Source organism: Bombus vosnesenskii, unplaced genomic scaffold (genome assembly GCF_011952255.1).
Source record: "Bombus vosnesenskii isolate JDL3184/JDL3185 unplaced genomic scaffold, Bvos_JDL3184-5_v1.1 scf7180000013264, whole genome shotgun sequence".
Taxonomy (NCBI): Eukaryota; Metazoa; Arthropoda; class Insecta; order Hymenoptera; family Apidae; genus Bombus; species Bombus vosnesenskii.
The window spans coordinates 4,773,378-4,791,522 of record NW_022882924.1 but is presented as its reverse complement, the minus strand read 5'-3'; the positions used below and the strand labels follow the sequence as shown (position 1 = coordinate 4,791,522).

At 48.7% G+C, this 18,145-nt stretch overlaps 1 protein-coding gene across 2 annotated transcripts in view; it reads right to left on the bottom strand.

The window, feature by feature from the left end:
• The window catches only part of LOC117239695 (sodium/potassium/calcium exchanger Nckx30C), a 45,223-nt gene extending 27,373 nt beyond the window's left edge, over positions 1–17,850 (bottom strand). The window contains exons 1-2 of one of the 2 annotated variants that reach the window (XM_033505475.1): positions 16,796–17,850; positions 9,631–9,654 (exon numbers count right to left, since the gene is read on the bottom strand). In XM_033505475.1, the coding sequence (XP_033361366.1) occupies positions 9,631–9,654; positions 16,796–17,701 (930 nt within the window). In that variant the 5' untranslated portion in view covers positions 17,702–17,850. The remainder of the gene's footprint in view (positions 1–9,630; positions 9,655–16,795) is intronic. The other variant, XM_033505485.1, reaches the window with a different exon arrangement.
• Positions 17,851–18,145: the final 295 nt, after the last annotated feature.

Below are 18,145 nucleotides of genomic sequence, written 5' to 3'. Positions count from 1 at the left end.
GTAGCCGACGCGTATAAGCTGGATAGCTCGTAATTCCGCGACGTCGCACTGCATCCCGTCGCGTTTGCCAATTACGTTTCCACCCTGGCCGCAGATGATTGTTCCGCCTATACTGCCGGCAGCTGTTTTTCCCCGCTTAATAGTTGCTGCTTACTGGATGCGAATGATTAGGCGGATCGGAATGGATGTCGATTGGGACGAGGTTGGTTAGGTCGACGTCGTTGGGAAGAGCGAGCGGAACTTCGTGATATGGTTTTCCGTGAAAGGAACGAGAATCTTAAATTTGAAGGCGCGTCGCCGACAAGTTTCGCTCAGGAGCCGCCAGACGGGTCTGGGAAAGCTCGTTAACGAAGCGTTTGAATTGAATTTCCCTCCTCAATTATCATTGACTATCGTCCCATCTTTGATTCGAGGACTTTCTCTCTGTCTCTTTTTATCATCTGCCGTAGCGAATTCCCAGTTTCTCACGATATACGCGTTGAGAAGAAATACAACCGTTCGAAATTTTCTTTGCGTCTGCTCGTGTTTCTCTTCCCCCTAACGATGGGTGCGTGTAGCTTCTTTAGACAAGGCGCAGAAAACGAGCAACGCGGTTCTATTTTCCTTTACGATTTGTGGCGAGTTGCAGAGTTCGAAATGGTTACAACGTTGATAGAGGTGGAATTGTTAGTGGCTACCCAAAGATGACACGGATAAACGCAGACAGTCGTGTAACCGAAGCTGCGAGTGCCATATTTCCGCTTAGCCGTCAACTCTGTCGTCGGAGTACGTCTTTATGTGTGCGGGTATGTGTCCGTGTGGCTGGTTGTCGTATCGCGTCGACGAGGTAATGAACTTTGTAATTAACGAGATGGACTACGAGGACCGCAACGCATCCCTTCACGCGCGAGCATCTAGAAGACTGAAACCGTAACCGAGTAACGAAATCACAGACGAAATATAACAATAATAACAAGGGAAATGCGCGCGTGACTCGGTTTATAAATTCTTTCTCGACGGGTCTGCGTGATTTTCACTAGTATGGTTTTATTTGAAAATTCCTGATTTAATAATTATTCCGGGCAACAATTGCTGCCGTGCTGAATCGTGTCGGAATTTAATGACGGTATTTGCGCTACCAAAGATGCGGTTCGTTTGAAAATCAATAATATCAGAGTTTACTTTGGCTTCGCGAGCGCCACAGTGGAATATTCAATTTTCTTTCCAGCGAAATCCACGCTAACTGCAAACGGTGTAATCTCTCGTCACAGATTCGCCTGCGATTCGTCGCGAATCGCGTTTTCCAGTTCCCTGGACCGCTTGGGAGTAGCGAGTCGCCTTCGAGACCAAGACTATTTCAACGTTGCGTGAATTGTGATCCATTGGTGAAATGAAACGGTTAAATAATGTACGAGGTGAAGCAAATGGACGAGGAATTACGTAGCCCTGTCGAACGAGACCGCCGCGATATTTTTGAAATCGCGTCAGTCAAAACTCGTAACTTTCGTTAGCAGACAGTCCAGCAAGAGGAAGGAAAAACGCGAGCGAGAGCAAAGAGAGTTCGTTTCCTTGCGTCTATCACCGAGGCCCACTTTCCGCTAAAAAGTACCCTCGACTAAAAGTTCTGTTGACTCGTCGAGAGTTTCGTTGCGTCTAAAATCACGATGCCTGTTCGCTCAAGTTTCTCTCCTGTCGTCCTCTCAATTGTACGGAGCAGCGGTTCCGAACCTTTCGCTAGTTTCCGTTAAATAATTCTTTCGTTATCGCGACTTTGCCCAGACTTCACTCAAAATTTCAATCTCGTCGATAAAATATTCGTCGACTGTTCATCGACGACTCGTAAATTTCTAGAGAAGAGATTTATCGTAAATAAATAGGAGATAAAATACTTCTTATTCAAACGATACCATAGTAACTTGCCGGTGACGGACACTTCGTGGTCCCCCGTGTCCGTCACAGGTTAAGAACCGCTGATACAGGGCGTTCTATTAGGTTGCCCGAAAAGTTTCTTTCGTTTTATAAGGAAATTATCGATGCACAACATTTTCTGTTTTATATTATTTTATCGAATTACGCATGGTTCATTTTGTTCTACCAAAATAAGGATCACAAGGTTCGACAGATTAGATTTCATGTTTGTATAAAGATGCATCGTTGTGAAAGACGTGTCTGTAAAAGAAAGACACTTTTCCGACAACTTAATATAATCCCTTCCAAACGACGAAGATCTCTCGATAACTGCGCTTGATCAGCCACGCTTCTCGTACATTTCTCGTGCGATTCATGGGACCGCATTAAGTCGATCGTTTGCACGGTCGCGAGACGACAGGACCAAAGAATTCGTAGGATTTACGCGGGGAAAACAGTTGCCGAAACTGGCGCGGAACGGCACTGCTTTCGATAGAGGAAATTTCTTAGCGGACCCGTGCCAACGGAGCAGACGTCCTTCGATTTCCAGCCAGTGAGCCTGCGGCGATATTTGCTCGCGTTGTTAAAAACTGCACGAGTTCGTTCGGGTTAAAGGGCTTCTAGTGGAACAGCAGTGGGTCGAGTGACGGAAACCGACGCGACGTCGCGAACTCTCCACCGAGCTTCGGGGCATCGTGGCCAAAAAATTGGTAAAAGCACCGCCTGCAAGCTTTCGCATTCGCCAAGAACTACTTCGTGTCGTCCGAGACGAATCTTCGCCGACTAAGCGGATTTAAATTTAGCCATCGAGCGCCAAAAGAGACGGCAGGTGTTAAATATTTATCAATCGCGAAATTCCGAGGAAAAACTGGCGGAGAAACGACGACACGGTACGAGTCGGTCGTCATCGACGAGTTTTATCGCGACCTTTGTGTACATCCGCCGCAAACTGCCGCGGGAAGGAGGTTCGCTGCAGAAAATCCAGCGTCTCCCTCAAACGGAGAAAACAGCTACGAAGAAACGCAGAGTAGTTTTCCTCCGCGACCATAAATACTGGCCGCCGTGCCGGTATATTTGCTAACGAAAATGTCGGTGAGGTAAGAAGGTTCGCGAGGAAGCGTCTCGATCGAGTAAAATACGACTCGCCCTGTCGAGACGAAATAACCAGCCGCGTACACGCGTACGCACACGATAGAATAGGACACGCGAACGAGCACAGAATCGAAGAATAATAAATAGAGCGGAATAATATTCGGCAGACGTATCGTGACGCGTCGTATTCATCTGGAAATATAGGAAAATCAACCCCTAGTCGCGGATGGTGTATCATGGAAATGGGCGTGGCTTTTGTTGTCGTACCGTTTTCTGGTTGGTGCGTACACGATACACGGAATGAAAAACGGCCAATTGATATTGTTAATTGGAAACCGCTACCATGTGGATGTACGTCGAACGGGCTGACTGTGAGTTGCGCGTTTGCACGATCGCGTGCTAAGTTAAGCGCACGAGAGGCGGGTAAGCTGCTTACTCGAGCCGCTGACAAATTTATACGAGTTAGCACGATCGCTGTGCTCGTACGTCGATCGAGCACTCTTTCGTTTTCCTTCGAAATTTCTTCAGGATAACCCGAGCTCTGCTTGTGTCGTAAATGGCTTGCTATTTCGAGACGCGGCCAATTCGTCGGTATCGAGTGCGTTTCGTATCGAACGGAGCAAAACACTTGGAAAAATGACCAATTATCGACGAATCGTAAACGAACGAACGGCACTTTTCGATTTTGCCGACGAAAGTAAAAAGCAGAGAGAGAAGCGATCTTTCGGGCTACGCGAGTATCGTGACATTTCGATCGATCTTGTTTAATTCAGCCACGACGGAGGGCCGAAGAATCGTCTGACAAATCACGCGTCAAATTTTTACCCATCGTTTCCGACCATATCGACGATTATCGTTTTCGCGTGGTGGAATCGCCGTCGACGGCCAGTTAAACGCCAGCTGCGCGGCTCGATCGGCAATAGTAATTGAATTTAGAACGGAGAGAGAACCGATTGCCAACTTTCTAATCAAGACGCGCCATCGACGCTGCGAGATCGTTAACGATCGCGGAAATTGACCAATTAACGTCGAACCAGAAGCGGTAGAGCGCGCCGTGACTCGTGTTAGCGGCGCGTGCCGTGTCACGAATATTGCCACGCTGAATTTCCGTCTTTCAAACTTTAACCTACATACGTAATACAGCTTTCCGCCGTGGCCGGTCGCAAACGTCAGCCGGTCGAGTCAGTTTTACGACGCTTTCCAAGCGTTTTCGTGCTACCGGCGCATATTCGCGCTCGTGTGTCCTGCAAACGTTGGGTACCGGCAGCCCTGACCTTGACCCACTTTCGCCGAAAAAAGAAACTGGCAACTCGAGCAGGACGGAAGAGAAGAATAACGGAGAAGTGCGGCGGACAAATGAGTCGGGACGAGATCTCACCGTGCAATTAACGACGGCCATGTATGTGCGCGGTCGTGTATGAATCGTCGACGCTCGACGAGCCAAGGGGATAAGCTGAAAAACGAGAAACGGCCCCCAACAAACGAACACGTCGAACCGAAATCTCGTCGATTTATCTGATCGCTTAACGGCGATTTCGTCGTTCAGAGGGTACGGCAACGATCGTATTTAGGTGGTGAGACCAGAGCGCGAGCAAACGAAGGAAAACGAGAAGAAAACTCGCGTACATCAACCGCTACGAGTAACGATCGATCGCAGGCAGCAGACGCGGTTAATGGCCTGTTACCGATAACAGCGTTATAATTAATTATACGCAACGTCGACTATTCGCTGACAGGGGATGTATAGAAGGAGCAACTGCGAGCAAACTGGGTTGAGCAGATCAAGCAACAGAAATATCGCGTTTTGGCAGCGATGCCGTAATTGCAGCCTGCTATTCGTCTTTATTTCGTCAAAATTTCCTCCGAGACTGTTCCAATTACCAGGAATCCTAGATTCTTCCAGGACGAGCAGAATGGCGGCATGGAAGACGAAACGGAAGCCGGGGAAATCGCGAGGAAAGTTGGAGGCGTGCGAGCGCGTTGCACTGTCGATACGTCGATACGCGCGAAAAACAAGTAGAACGTTTGAAAGAGACAGGCGGCCTGCGAATGTTTGAGCGAATAAAACGAGTATTCCGGTTGCCGCGTACACGCGTTCTCTCCATACGCGAGTCCCCCTTCTTTTTCTCTCTTCGTTTTTTCCCCCCTTCCGTCCTTTTTCCTTTTCTTTCGCGCTTTTCTCCCTTTTCACGGCGTAACACGGCCGTTCGAAGGGAAACGGAGTCGCATTGAACGACGGTGTAGGCGTTCGTTTATCGCAGCTGGCAATATTTCAAGAGCGTGCACCGTTAGGCAAATGCGACGAGTAGGCCGAGCGAGTCGGATTCATTCTAACTCGGTTCTTCGTCACATTCGAACAATAGCCAGCTCGGCACACGATTGTCGGCGACATCTTTTCCAACGACTCGCCAAGGACAACGCTGTTTCGAACAAACAAACTCTTCCACCCCGATTTCGAGGGGCGCATCCGCGTTAGACGCGAAAACAATTTGGCCCGCAAATAAACCAGCAAATAAACTCCGACGTGGAAACTGAGATTCGCTTCTGCTGCTAGATATTTACGAGGTAAACGTTCCATTTTTTCCCCCGCGAGCGACATCCCGTCCGCGGGCCATCGATCATATTCGCGAATTTTCTCGCAGGCTCGATCGATTTTCCTCGGCGGAAACCGTGCCGACTCGTCGTTCTTTCGCATTCAACGACGAACCCTTAAGAGATTAAGGCCGTACCTTGGGTATTTCGATGTTTACCGCGCTATTTATGCCTTCGATTTAGCCAGCGGTCGAGCCCACCTCGATAAGAGAGTGGATCCTTGAAATTTTTAACCAGACCTTCGGTCGGAAGGGTCGGTATGGTCGATAAAGCGGTGAGTAACACGCTCGAACAATGGGTGAACTTGAAATTGTCAGCGCAGAGGGTGAAAAATAAAAGGGTTCGGTTGCGTGCCTATGACAGATGTCGTTGGATGACGCAGCACGAGGGGATTTCTCGGCTGTCTATCGAATCCTTTGTTTCGAAAATCGGTTTGACGTAATTGAACGAGAACCGGGGTTAAAATATTTCACCATCGATGGTAAGTAGGTCAAACAGTGGAAAAGTAAGCTACATTGAACGAGCTACTCGAACCTGGATGGGGGCAGGGGCGAGCAATTAGGACGCGAACGAAAAACTTTCTAATTATTTTGTGATCGTTGAAACGAACGATGGAAAAATCGTTAGCTCCAAGGGAAATATAAATAGCCCGTTTCGAAGGATGCGCGTTTTGCCATCGGCGAGCTCACTGCCGTGTCGTTCGCGCTTTTTCTTTCTTAATACGATCGAAATTCTCGAAGCTAGTCGCGATACCATTGAGAAGACAAATGGTGCGTTCGATGGATGACAATGAACCGAGAAGCCTCTTGGTAGCATGAATGGAACGGCGACTAATATTAAAGCATCCGATAGAGAACGTGCGCGTTAAGGCGTATCGAGACTCGCGTGCACTCGAATCGAGGGTTGCCGGAACATTCGTAAATAAATGATCGGCCGGCCGGCCGGCTTCGATTCACTGCCGTTGCCTTTTCCTGGCCATTTCCTATCTAGACAAGTTTGCGCGCGATCCTCAGGATTTCCCCTCGTCTCTACTTTCAGATACAAACTTGAAATCTTATCCTTACGTAGTCGTTTCTCGTAGGCCATCCTCGTATAATCGAGAGTCTATCCGATATCGCCTGCACCGATCGATATCATCGATTTTTAATATATTCGTGTTTCACTTGGCCATCGTCTTTTTCGTAATTGTTCCCTCCGGTCCGGAGAACCTAATGGCCTTTACGGTGGTTTTATAGCTGTAACGAACAAGTGGCACATCCGCGAAACACGAGCGACGACAAAAAGTTATCGTAGGAAAACGTTGCGGTTTTTATCCGCGCCCCGAGCAAATTGGAAACGCAACGGACAAAAGTGGAGCGTTCGGTGACAATCGAAACTTTTACATTACGTTGGATAATATCGCGGTCTATAATTGACGCGACTCGTACGTCAGGACGAACAAACAGTCGTTCGCGATGCGATAAATAGCGCGGTTCGTAGAACGATATAACTGACACCAGCAGAACTTAATGGGACATTAACGCGGGCTAAATCGTCCAATCCGATAGCGAGTTTCTTAACGCGATCGAACACAGCGCGATAACTTTTTGCACGAGCGACGTCGTTCTGCGGAATTCGAAAATCCTTCGACGAACGAGACGCGTCGCGAAGTACCGCGAAACGCGAGATAAAGCGATCCGTGGTTTCGTAATCGTCGTGTTACGAACAGAACAGTCGCGATTAAATCAACGCGAGGAAACAGCAATATCTGGAGAAACGTTAGCGAAGATCCGCGCTGCTTCGAATGGCTGGAGAAAAAGTATGGCGAAGCGAGAGTTGTCGAGAGAACGGTGGATCGAGCGAGACAAGGAGAAATTAAAAGACGTGGAAACGGAGCGGCGAATCGAACTCCAGAGACTAGTGAATTTCTGCCGGCTCGATTTCTCCGCACGGCGGATAAGATTGTGAAAAAGAAGGAATAACCGTTCCTCTCTCGTCGTAGTCGTTCGCCAACGTCTCCAAAGAAAGTGGAAGGTTTCGAAGAATCTGCGAGAGACGAAGAAAACGCCTGCGAATGTTTCGAATTGAATTACGATTTCCGTCTCGACAGGATGTTTCAGCGAGCCGCGATAATGGGGTTTATAGCGACGAGCTAGTAAACGTTATTTAAATTCGAGAGAGCCACTCGAGAATGTCGCAGCGGCAAATCAACTTTACACCGACTACGATTACTTTGCTTCGCGAAACTAGCACCGACATTCTCGTCTCTCTTACCGCGGTTCTTACTGAAATATACGTCTACGTATAGCTATGATGGCTTTTCTCGCTAGGGATCGACCATCGGAACCGATAGACCCGCAATTACACAACTTTTACTTCCGACCTAGTTTGCCTTGCCATAGAAAATCACTCGGCGCAACTTTTCTCATATAGAATACGCGATAAAGGACAACAGTGTCGTCTGGATTCTCGCGAATCTTAACGGATAGTTGGTTTCTTCGAGGCAGCTGGGCGATCGGCTACAGGCCGATGATTTATCTCGCTCGAACTAGGTCGATCGTGATCAAATCGAAACATAATTGCGATTTTCCAGGAAAACGAACGCCGCGCTTCCAGGAATATTTCATCGATCAGGCATAGACAATCGGACGTCTAGGAAACCACTTAATTTGGTTATGTACGGGCTCGACCGACCTCGTGAATCATTCACGTTTTTCCTCAAAACATCGGCCGAGATAGGATTGCAAAAGCGACGAGGGGTGGGGGCGAGATCGCGGTGGAAAACCAGCGTTCGGTACTGATTAATTCAATCGGATGATCAGACTTTCAGAAACGCGATTGCTACTTTGCATCGAACGCGTCTCGATTCGTGGAATCTAATCAAAGAGGAACCGATGACGCGGTCGCTACACGGCAAACGCACAAACCCTCTCGTATTAGTTTTCCATGAAATTCTAGCTTCTCTTTAATCAGTTTATTCGTGTACGCGTACATACGCGTGGCTCAATGCGTATACGTAGTTAACGCTGCCGAAACGAGCAACGAACGAAGCGTTCCGATCGGTTAAAATGTCCGTACCTTTGCGCGCCTGTTCAAAGTGGTTTCGAATCGTTCGTAAGTACTTACCAGAGTTACGATGCATATTGTTATGGAACGAGACTCGCGTACTCGCGCAATTTCGACCGATCGAAGCAATTTCTCTTTTTCTTCCCTTTCTTGTTCTCTACGCGTCACTGTCTGGCCGTGTGTAAGCGTAAGTGTCTCTGTTGGTAGATGCGCGCATGTGTGTGTGTGTGTGTGTGTGTGTGTGTACGTGTCTACGTATCTATTATGCGGAAACGGGGTTGAGGGCGTGGATAAACGATTCTTTTTTGTCGCAGCTGCCACTTCTCATGCGCGGAGCGACCTGGCTGCATCGGTGCATCCTGAATCGACCAAGAGTGCTTGATGAAAGAGAGATAGATCAGAACGCTGCGGCGGCTAAAGTCGAAGGTGACAATGAGGCCGCGCACCGAAATCCCACGAGGGTGAACACACTTTACCCCTTCTACCCTTGAATATCTACGTACGTTGTTACCGCGATACCAATTTTCTTTCCTCGTGGTCTTGGACCTCGCTAATCGTCAGCGAATCCGATGCCGATACCATTCGTCGAATCCGTCGATATTATACGATTAACCGTGAAAATAACGCGTGAAATTTCGGTCCAAAAGTGGCGCATACCTCGCAAGCAAACTCGCGCGATAGAGAAACGAGCCGCGAGAGGTCTGCGCGACTTCTGGAACATTCGGTTTATAGTTTGATGCTGTTACGAATAAATACATCGATCAAAGGCACATGACGTGGCAAAGTACGAGACACAGAATCATGCATCGCGTCGACGCGTCGGCTGCTCGACTTTCGCGGGGCAGATTCTCGATCGAGGCTGACGTGTTTCTTCGTCGAACAAGGGACGGTCGTAAGTCGAGCAGCCGACGAACAGTGTGTAGAAAGTTTGTCAACGGTCGTGAATAAGAAACGCAGAGGAAATATAGAGATCGTAGAGATAGAGGAAAAAAGAGATAGAGACATGCGACTCACCAATGCCTGGGCGGCGCTCTGGTGCTGCAAGCAAGAAACACCCAGTTACAATCACAGTAACGACAATCGAGTAATTGTTTGTTGATGATTCGTGATTTCGCAAGCGGCACACAATCACACGAGAATGCAGTAATCGCGCAAGCGTTTCACATAGACTTGTGCACAGAGATTACGCGTCGCAAGGAAAGGAAAGAGTATGCGGCGTCGTAAGCTTGGCCGAAGGTCGCCGCTTAATTAGCGAACAGAGGTTGGAGAAAAAGAAACGACGGAACAACTAGAAGTAGAAAAGAAAAGAAAAGAAGAAGAGGAGGAAGAAGAAAAAAAACAGAGCGGGAAAAAGAAGCGAAATCCTTGAAACTTACTTTCAGTCGTGCAAATAATTGCGACCTTCGATCGATACGACGGCATCTCGTTTCCCGAACGCAGTCTGTTTCGTTTTCTCCTTCGCGACATCTCGCAAGCTTGCAGAGGAAAAGCAGGGAAAGGCTCTTGTCGTCAACCACAACGAGTGTTTGGTTCTGCGGTAATTACGAGGCACGATGATTGGTCCTGGTGTTCCTGAGGTGTTCGATATACCGATCGACCAAGTAATTGCGTCGCTGATTCGGCGCGGACGATCGATAGAATCAACGGCGTCGCGATTCTCGTTTCGTCGACGCGTTCGCGTGGCGGCGTGTTCGCGCGACCTATCTCGCACGGCTGTATCCAACGTCGCCACGAGAAGATCGAGATGCCTCTGCTCGTCGAAATCCCGGAGTCCGACCACGTTTCTCGCAACTAACACGTTTTTCCTCTTTGAGTCGCGAAGACGCTAACGCAAGCGCGAGAATTTGAAGTCGCTCGCGTCGTTCCTCTCGCGAATACGGCTACAAGTGCGAACTTTTTTCGCTTTTGTCTATTTCTTTATTTGCCTCGTTACCGGGGAAAGGAGTCTTGCCATTAACGCGATAAAAGACCGGTCGAATCTGAAAGAGGAGACGTAAATTGGGCCATCGGGCGGGGCAATGCTTCAAAGTGTCCAAACTACGGATGATTTAGAAAAAAAGAAAACGCCGATGCTGTTAAGACGGATCGATACAGAGCTTGGAAAAAAACCACTCGACGACCATCGCGAATATAATAAATTCCAGGACGAGATACGTATCGATGAGAAAACAACGGACTCGAAGCGCGTAACTCGACGCAACTGCGAGAGAAAATGAAATACGACCCGCCGTTTGCAAGAAACGAAACGAAAGGAGGAAAAAGTACGCGGTGGATTTTGAATGTTCGACGTTTCGACAGCGTCGACCAGATTACACAGGCATGTTCGAGACGAGCAGGTTTTGCCTCGGGTGCAAGTTTCGCCGCTCAAAGTTTTCCTGCCACTTCCGTCTTTCGATAAGAACGAGGGATTTCTTAACCGCGTATTTCCCCGCGGGAAGAACCTAAATCGGCCTCGTATATATATCGAATCGTATATTCGCCGGGAACGTGACGTAACACCAGAGTCGATCATTTTTGCACGGCTCAAGTTTAATTACGTAGAAGATAAAGGTGGCGGAGGACAACAAAGACCCGAAACGAACTAGTCTCGATCACGACCGTAACTTTCCTTCGTCAGTGTCTCGCGCATTGAAGAAAATCGGTTCGACTATGACGATGCACGAAATTTAATTAGGAAAAGTTTCAGAATTTCTGCAAGTATCTTCGCGAACGCGTTCCGCTTATTCGTGCCAACGAACATACGTACATCGCGATCCAGCCAAATGACGTTCTCCACTGAGAACGTTTCCTTGCGTTCGACGTACGCTCTACTTGTTAAGTGCGAGACGTTACACAAGTTCTCGATGTTCGATGTTACGAGTTTTCCACGTTTGACGTTCCAGTTTGTCGAAAAATATTAATTAACGCCATCTTTTCGACACAGAAGTCTTTGATACGGAAAGACTAATATCCGGAAAGTTGACCCGAATTCTTTTGGTCGTTCCGTATAATCGATGTAACCGATCGGAAGTTCCTCGTCTAACCGTAATAACTTCAACGAATCGAACGATAAATCAAAGTAAAGCCGACCGAGTCGTTACCGCGAATCGTCGTTCGATTCGATTCGGCACGATTTGGCCGCGATCATCGCGATTTTTACTCGCATCGCGCGCGACCTTCGACGTTTACGAAAGTTGCCGAGCGATCGAAAACAAACCGACGACTGCGATTTCCCTCTTCGACGGTGAAACAGTGGCGCGTAAATATTTTTCTTTTCTTTTTTTCTCGCGACCTCCCCTCTCGTCTGCGTCTCCTCCTCTGCCTGTGCTTTCTCGTCGACCTGTTTGCTTTTACGAAAACAAGCGGACGTATCACGACAATTCGGTACGCCAATTTTCGGTACGCGTCGGCTCAATTATCGCAAGCTGCTATCGATCGATCGTCGTACGCGTTTCCGCGTAGGATCGTCTCTGCGAGTAGAGAAGAACGGCACTGAAAGACGTCACATTTTTTTTTTTTTTTTTTTTTTTTGGAAAGCGCGGAAATGTCACTGGTCAAGGTAGCGGAACGAATTTTCCAACCTCGAATCGATATTTCAACAAAAGAATGTCGGCCGCGCATTATCGTTAACCGTCGAAAATGCCTTTCTCTCGGATGAAAAACAAGCGACGCTGGTTTGAAACAATTTTTTCCTTTTCCGAGCACCGTTTCCGAACAATCGTCCACCAACCTAACTGGATGCGCGGTTCCGTTCGATTGTTCGCCAAGACTTTTATTTCAATCATTTTATTTACCACCTTGGTCCGTCGAAGGGAGAAAACAATCGACGAAGAAGACCGTTCTCGTAATTGCGACCGGGTAATTGTGCACGGTACAAAGCGAAACAAACCATAATTCGAACAGCGTCACTTCCGAAGGAAATCTAATCAAAAGTTACGCTTAATTCCAAGAGGTAGGCATCCCTAATTGCAAGGTAAATGAAACTTCCAACTCGTTCGCCCGGTGTGGACAGGGTACCGCGACCGTAAACGTTAATCCCTCGTGTCGAAGTACGATCGTTTCGCGTGAAACTTTGTCCTCGAAAGAATCGTTTGCTCGATAGAAACTGATCGTTCGCGTTAATAGAAAAATCAAGCAATCGGGAGATAACGAACGATATTATGTGTGCTGCGAAGGAAACAGCCGATCGAGACGCGAATTGTAGCCGATATAACGTCAGGAACAGGCTTTGCCGATTGATCGCAAACTCGTTTATCTCGAGAAAATTCTTTCCTTGGTCGGAGACGATCGCAATTTCGTAGACGAATCGGCGACTTGTGTTCCCGGCGCGAAACTTTTTACTTCCGAATTCCCCCTGGTCGAGAAACTTTCGAAATTTTCTTTCCCAGGCAAAGTTATCCTCATCAGGAATAGTATTTCTTCCTTTCGTGGAAACATTCGTACGCGCCGTGTTACACTTCGAACGAATCGAGAATTACGAGAGATGCGATTAGCGTGCAATTTGCTGCGCGCCATTTCGCGTACCATAGGCCGCGCCTCGCATTTTACTCTCACGATGGAAATCTCCGCTCCTCCTGTTCGACGCGGTGTACGCGACAATCTCGACGTTTTTCAGATGGAAATCGACGCGACTGATTGCGCGTCACCGAAAAAGACCAACGAACGAACAGACCCACGATCGCTACGATTTCTCTCTCGACGTCGTAGATCAAACGCTTCTGCCTTTGATGGAACGACGGTACCAAACATCGTGATAAACGCTCAAGACTCTACGTGGTTCTTTGAACGCACGATTTCGCGTGTTCCCGGCGAGTAAACGTTGTCAGCCGGACAACGAGAGGCCAGACCGTCGGCTAATCATATTATTAGCATCGGTCTGTTTACCGGTCGCTGTCGAAACACTTTAGGTCGGTTCGGTCAATCGGGTTTTGTAGGCAGATTGCTAGCAACTCGAGCGTGCATTTGATCAGCGTACGTACGTTTTATATAACGCAAAGAGAAGGAAGGTGGAGCGTGCACGAGCTCGGCCGTCAGTGGTTGTATATGGTCGTGGCGAGGTTAAGCGTGGAAGGGCCTCTGTCGAATCGATTCGACGATGGGTGGAGGGCCTCAGCACACTGCAATGCCGTAACTTCCCCGATAAGGAAGATTTCGCGAGGGCAGAAGCACCCGGCGTCCACAACCGCCAAACGATGGAAATGAGATGGACGAGGACGACGAGAGGAAGTACCGATCGGCTTCGGTTAAACCGCTGGCCAACTTTTCTTCTTACAGACTCTTCCGATCGCCCGTCGTTCGAGGAAATTCATCGCGAGGTCGACGATTTAAAACTGCTCGCGAGCCCCTAGCCTTCCCTGTCGAGAGGACTCGTGCGTTAATTAAATCTTTAATCTCTCGATTGCCTGCTCGAACCGCGTCCCGATACGATTTTTGCCTCTCGTTGCCTCGGATGATGTCGGGGCTAAACTTTGCGTGTCTCTCGAAGCAAGATTCCGCGTATTATTTATCCAGTGCTGAACGTTTCATGCGAATTCCCGGTAGTTTGAATAGCAAATCGATCGAGTAATACTTGGTGAAATTTTCGATACGCAAGGCGCACGCTACAGCGTATTGGCAGTCGATTATTCCAGGAAATATGTATATAGAAATAAAGACGAACGCGTGACAATTTTCGTGATGGTATTAAATCGAACGTGGAAATCGGCGAGAGAAGGTAAATTCCGACCGGTGGTTCTATCACTGTACAATTATGCAGTCATTAACGCATCGGGTTTCCGTTTTCAGCAATCACTAATCAATGTCAATAAGAGAATTGTATTTCACACTCTCGATATCGTGTCTGATTGACAGCGGAGTTTCGCTATTCTGCGATATCAACGACACGGAGAATCGCGGTGCGAGAGAGAAAGTGGCCGAATACGAGATTCGCGCGATAGAAACACCGGCTGCGGACAAAGACAAGACGAAGTACGCGTCAGCGTATATGTTAGTTAGCTTATGCTTATAACGTATTTCTATATCGATATACAAGATGGAGGAAATAACCGCGAAACGATCCGATATAAACAGGTGAAATCATGACTAGCTGATTAAAAGCGAGCGCAGAGTTTACGGCCCCGTCTCACGACAGCGAATCATTCGCTTTTGCACGCCGCTGCTGCAGCGATTGCCCCGCCGTTTTATCTAGCACGATCTTGATAACGTAATTAACGTTGTCACAGTCCACGCACACGATCCATCTTCCAGCCGCGTGACAAGCGAAATTTCACACACGATTCTCGGACCGTGTACGGTCGGTGGAAAATCGCTATGAAAATACAATCATCGAGACGAAATATTACGCAACCTTTCCTCATTACAACTCGCGATTCGTCTTTTCGCGTTTCAGTCTGCACGAGACGATAATAACAGCGACACCGATCGCGCGACTATCGTTTTTCTAGCTCGTAGTTGCCCGACGATCTTCCGCGTCCATGGACAATCATCGGGTTGCGAAACAAGGACCATGAAGATTCCAGCACGGTCAGATATATGTGCCGTTATCCCAATTCTCAGACAATGTGTGCCGCGTTCCGATCGTTGAATACCGAGAGGAAGCGCGAGGAGACGAAAGACAAAGTTGCGCGATCAGCGGGATACAGTGAGCATAGGCTGTGCACATAGTGGAAATCGTTCGAGCACACCGAAGCGATCGATTTCGAACAGACAATAGAAAAATGTTTTTCGTATCACCCGCGGCATTTCCACGAAGGAAATACCGAACACGGTGAAGCGTGTCCTCTCGATAATCAATTTCCTGCTGATTTGTCCGGAGTTTGAAATCGATCGAGTTTGTTAGCAGTGGAGAATCGGTGGGTGATCGGCGGTTGTTAAAAGGTTCGATCGATAAATCAAAATTCCACCCTCGACGAAGGTAAATTACTCGATCGCGGAGAATTCAATTCGACCGATTGATTTATTCGCGTTTACATCCCGCTTGATCGAGCCATAAATTCCATCCGGCGTTCGCCGTCCAAGTTCACGTCGAAGCGTTCTTTGCCGTACGTGTGACGCGCGTGATCGAGCGTGCATCGTCTAGGATACGACAACGAAGCGAATAACTGGCGGAAGTTTAATCAGACGTAGATAGTCACGGCCGTGGAAGGAATCGATCGCGATCGAAACGCGTAATCGTTTTGTTATGCATAGCGCTCGATCGATCGTCGTCCGACAGAATCTTAACAGACGCGAAACGTACCGAAAGACGCGGAAGAAACGAGATCGACGTTGTTTTCGGTTCGTTGCTTCGCCACTCGTATCCGAAGCCGCGTTTCTCTAATTTCGAACTGGATACGCGTGGCAAAGTGTATTAATTAAGCGCGTCGTTGGATGGGGCGCGCGTAATTGGGACATCTTTGGAGCATCGGAATTTTTCGCTTGAATTTCATCGTCGAGATCGACCTTGCGCAAAGTGCGGATATGAAAAGCAACGTGCGATGATTCAAAGTCAAGCATTTACGTCGCAACGAATTTCTTCATTCATCTGGTTCTCGGAACGAGAGATTTTCGAGGCCGTAGAGTTTTCTTTTCCTATCGGAAATACTAGTGCAGAGCATCGAATAGAACGAATCGATGAGACGAGCGACGTTCGAGCGAGGGATAAAGCGAACCGTTTGAAAATCCTATTCTATTATCTAAAGTACACAGAGGATACGTTCCGTGATACGAAGGAGGATCGGTGCGATCAAAAGCAATCGAGAGATGCGAGAAGAATAGGAGAGAAGAGGCGAACGATAGGGGAGGAAGTAGGATAATAATCGGTAACATGGCCAATGTCGCGACCCCGATGCTCGATCAGGCCGATCATCTGCGACGAGGGGAAGGAAAAGAAAAAAACGCGACCGATAAGAGGGCGAACGTGGTAATGTCCGTAAACGGGACAAAACACCGCCCACGAGTAGCCGTGCGAGTAGGCAAAGTCACGCGACTTTGTTCTAAGGACGGAACGGTGTGGTAGCGAGTAGCGCGATTAAACGGTCGTAGAACGTAGAGAACGTAGGTCGTAGATCGATTCGACGTAATGGAGAAAAATTATGGAAAACACGTAAAGAAGATGGATGACTAGGAGGAAGGATCGGTCTGGGAGTTCTGGTTCGAAAGAGCGTGTATCGCGTTCGTTTCAGTGTGCATACCGCGTTTGCGTTAGAAACAGTGTACATACCGAGGGCATCAGCTGATCGGTAGACCTCACCCGGGTCACCTTGTTCCTGTAGATCACTCTCTTGACCAGCTTTTCCATCGGTTGGTTCCACTTCATGAAGCTCACGTAAGCCAAGTAGAATCCAAAGAGTACGAGGGCCTCGTACCAGTAAATATAATTATCACGGAAGAAATAGATCAGGGTGAGCAGACTGGCGCTATAAAAGGTGCAGTCGCGAAATAGAGGCCACCATGTGAGGGAGAGCACGGTACGCGAGAATATAGCGCACATGCCGATCACGAAGAGAATATTGAAGACGGCCGAACCGACGATGGTGCCGATACCGACGTCGTCGAACGATACGAACACGCCGATTATCGATGTGAAGAGTTCCGGGGCCGAACCGCCGGCCGCCATGAAGGTAGCACCTGCAACGTCGTCGGCGATCTCCAGTTTCTCGATAATCACGTCCAAAGACGGCACGAAGAACTCGTCGCAAACGATCGCCAACGCGACAAACATGTACACCACACCGATTACGTGAAGTATCACGGCACCGCGTCGCCGTTGATGGACGGTGAAGAGATCTTCGGGAAACAGAGGCGCCTTCTCCTCGGTCATGTTACCGCCGACCTTCTTATGATGGTGATGATGGATGGTACTGTTGTATCCGTCCTCCGCGTGTGCATCGAACTCATCGTAGTTGCCGTTCGTTAAGACGGTACCATTCACCGTGTGCACGTAGAAGGGCGTAGTTGTCGTGCTGGTGCTCGTCTGCAGAATGATCGGATTGTTCGGTGCTGGCCTGTGTCCCTCGGTTGGCGCGGGACCGATCGCTAGGGTCAGTAGAGCCGAGGCCAGTACCGCAACCGCGAATCGGCGCCTCCTTCTCCAACATGTACGTCGATCGCCGCCTGTCACGATCATCGTCGTCGGTGGTGTTGCTGGTGCTGGTATCTTGCACCCTCGAGGACGTTCGCCGTCGTTAGCGAGTCCACCGTCCTCCTCCTCCTTCTCCTCCTTCGTCTTCTTCTTCTCCGTCCACCTCCTCCTCCTCCTCTCCTCCGTCCTCCACCACCTCTCTGGCTTCCGCCGCCGCCGCCTCCTCCACCACCACCACCTCCTCCGCCGGCACCACCTCCACCTCCTCCACCACCTTCTTCTGCGTGTCGTATCGTGTCGCGGCGCGGAGGGTGTACGCCAGCAGAGGTACCCTACTAAGGCTGGGTCATGTTGAAACACCGAGGAGCTGCTCTCGCATGCTCCTCCACCTTCGATGGCTCCCTTCGACGAGTGGACCTACCTTTTACTTTTCCTTTTTCCTCTTTGTTATTCCACCTTTCCCTCGTTCTCTCTATCACAGGTAGAACC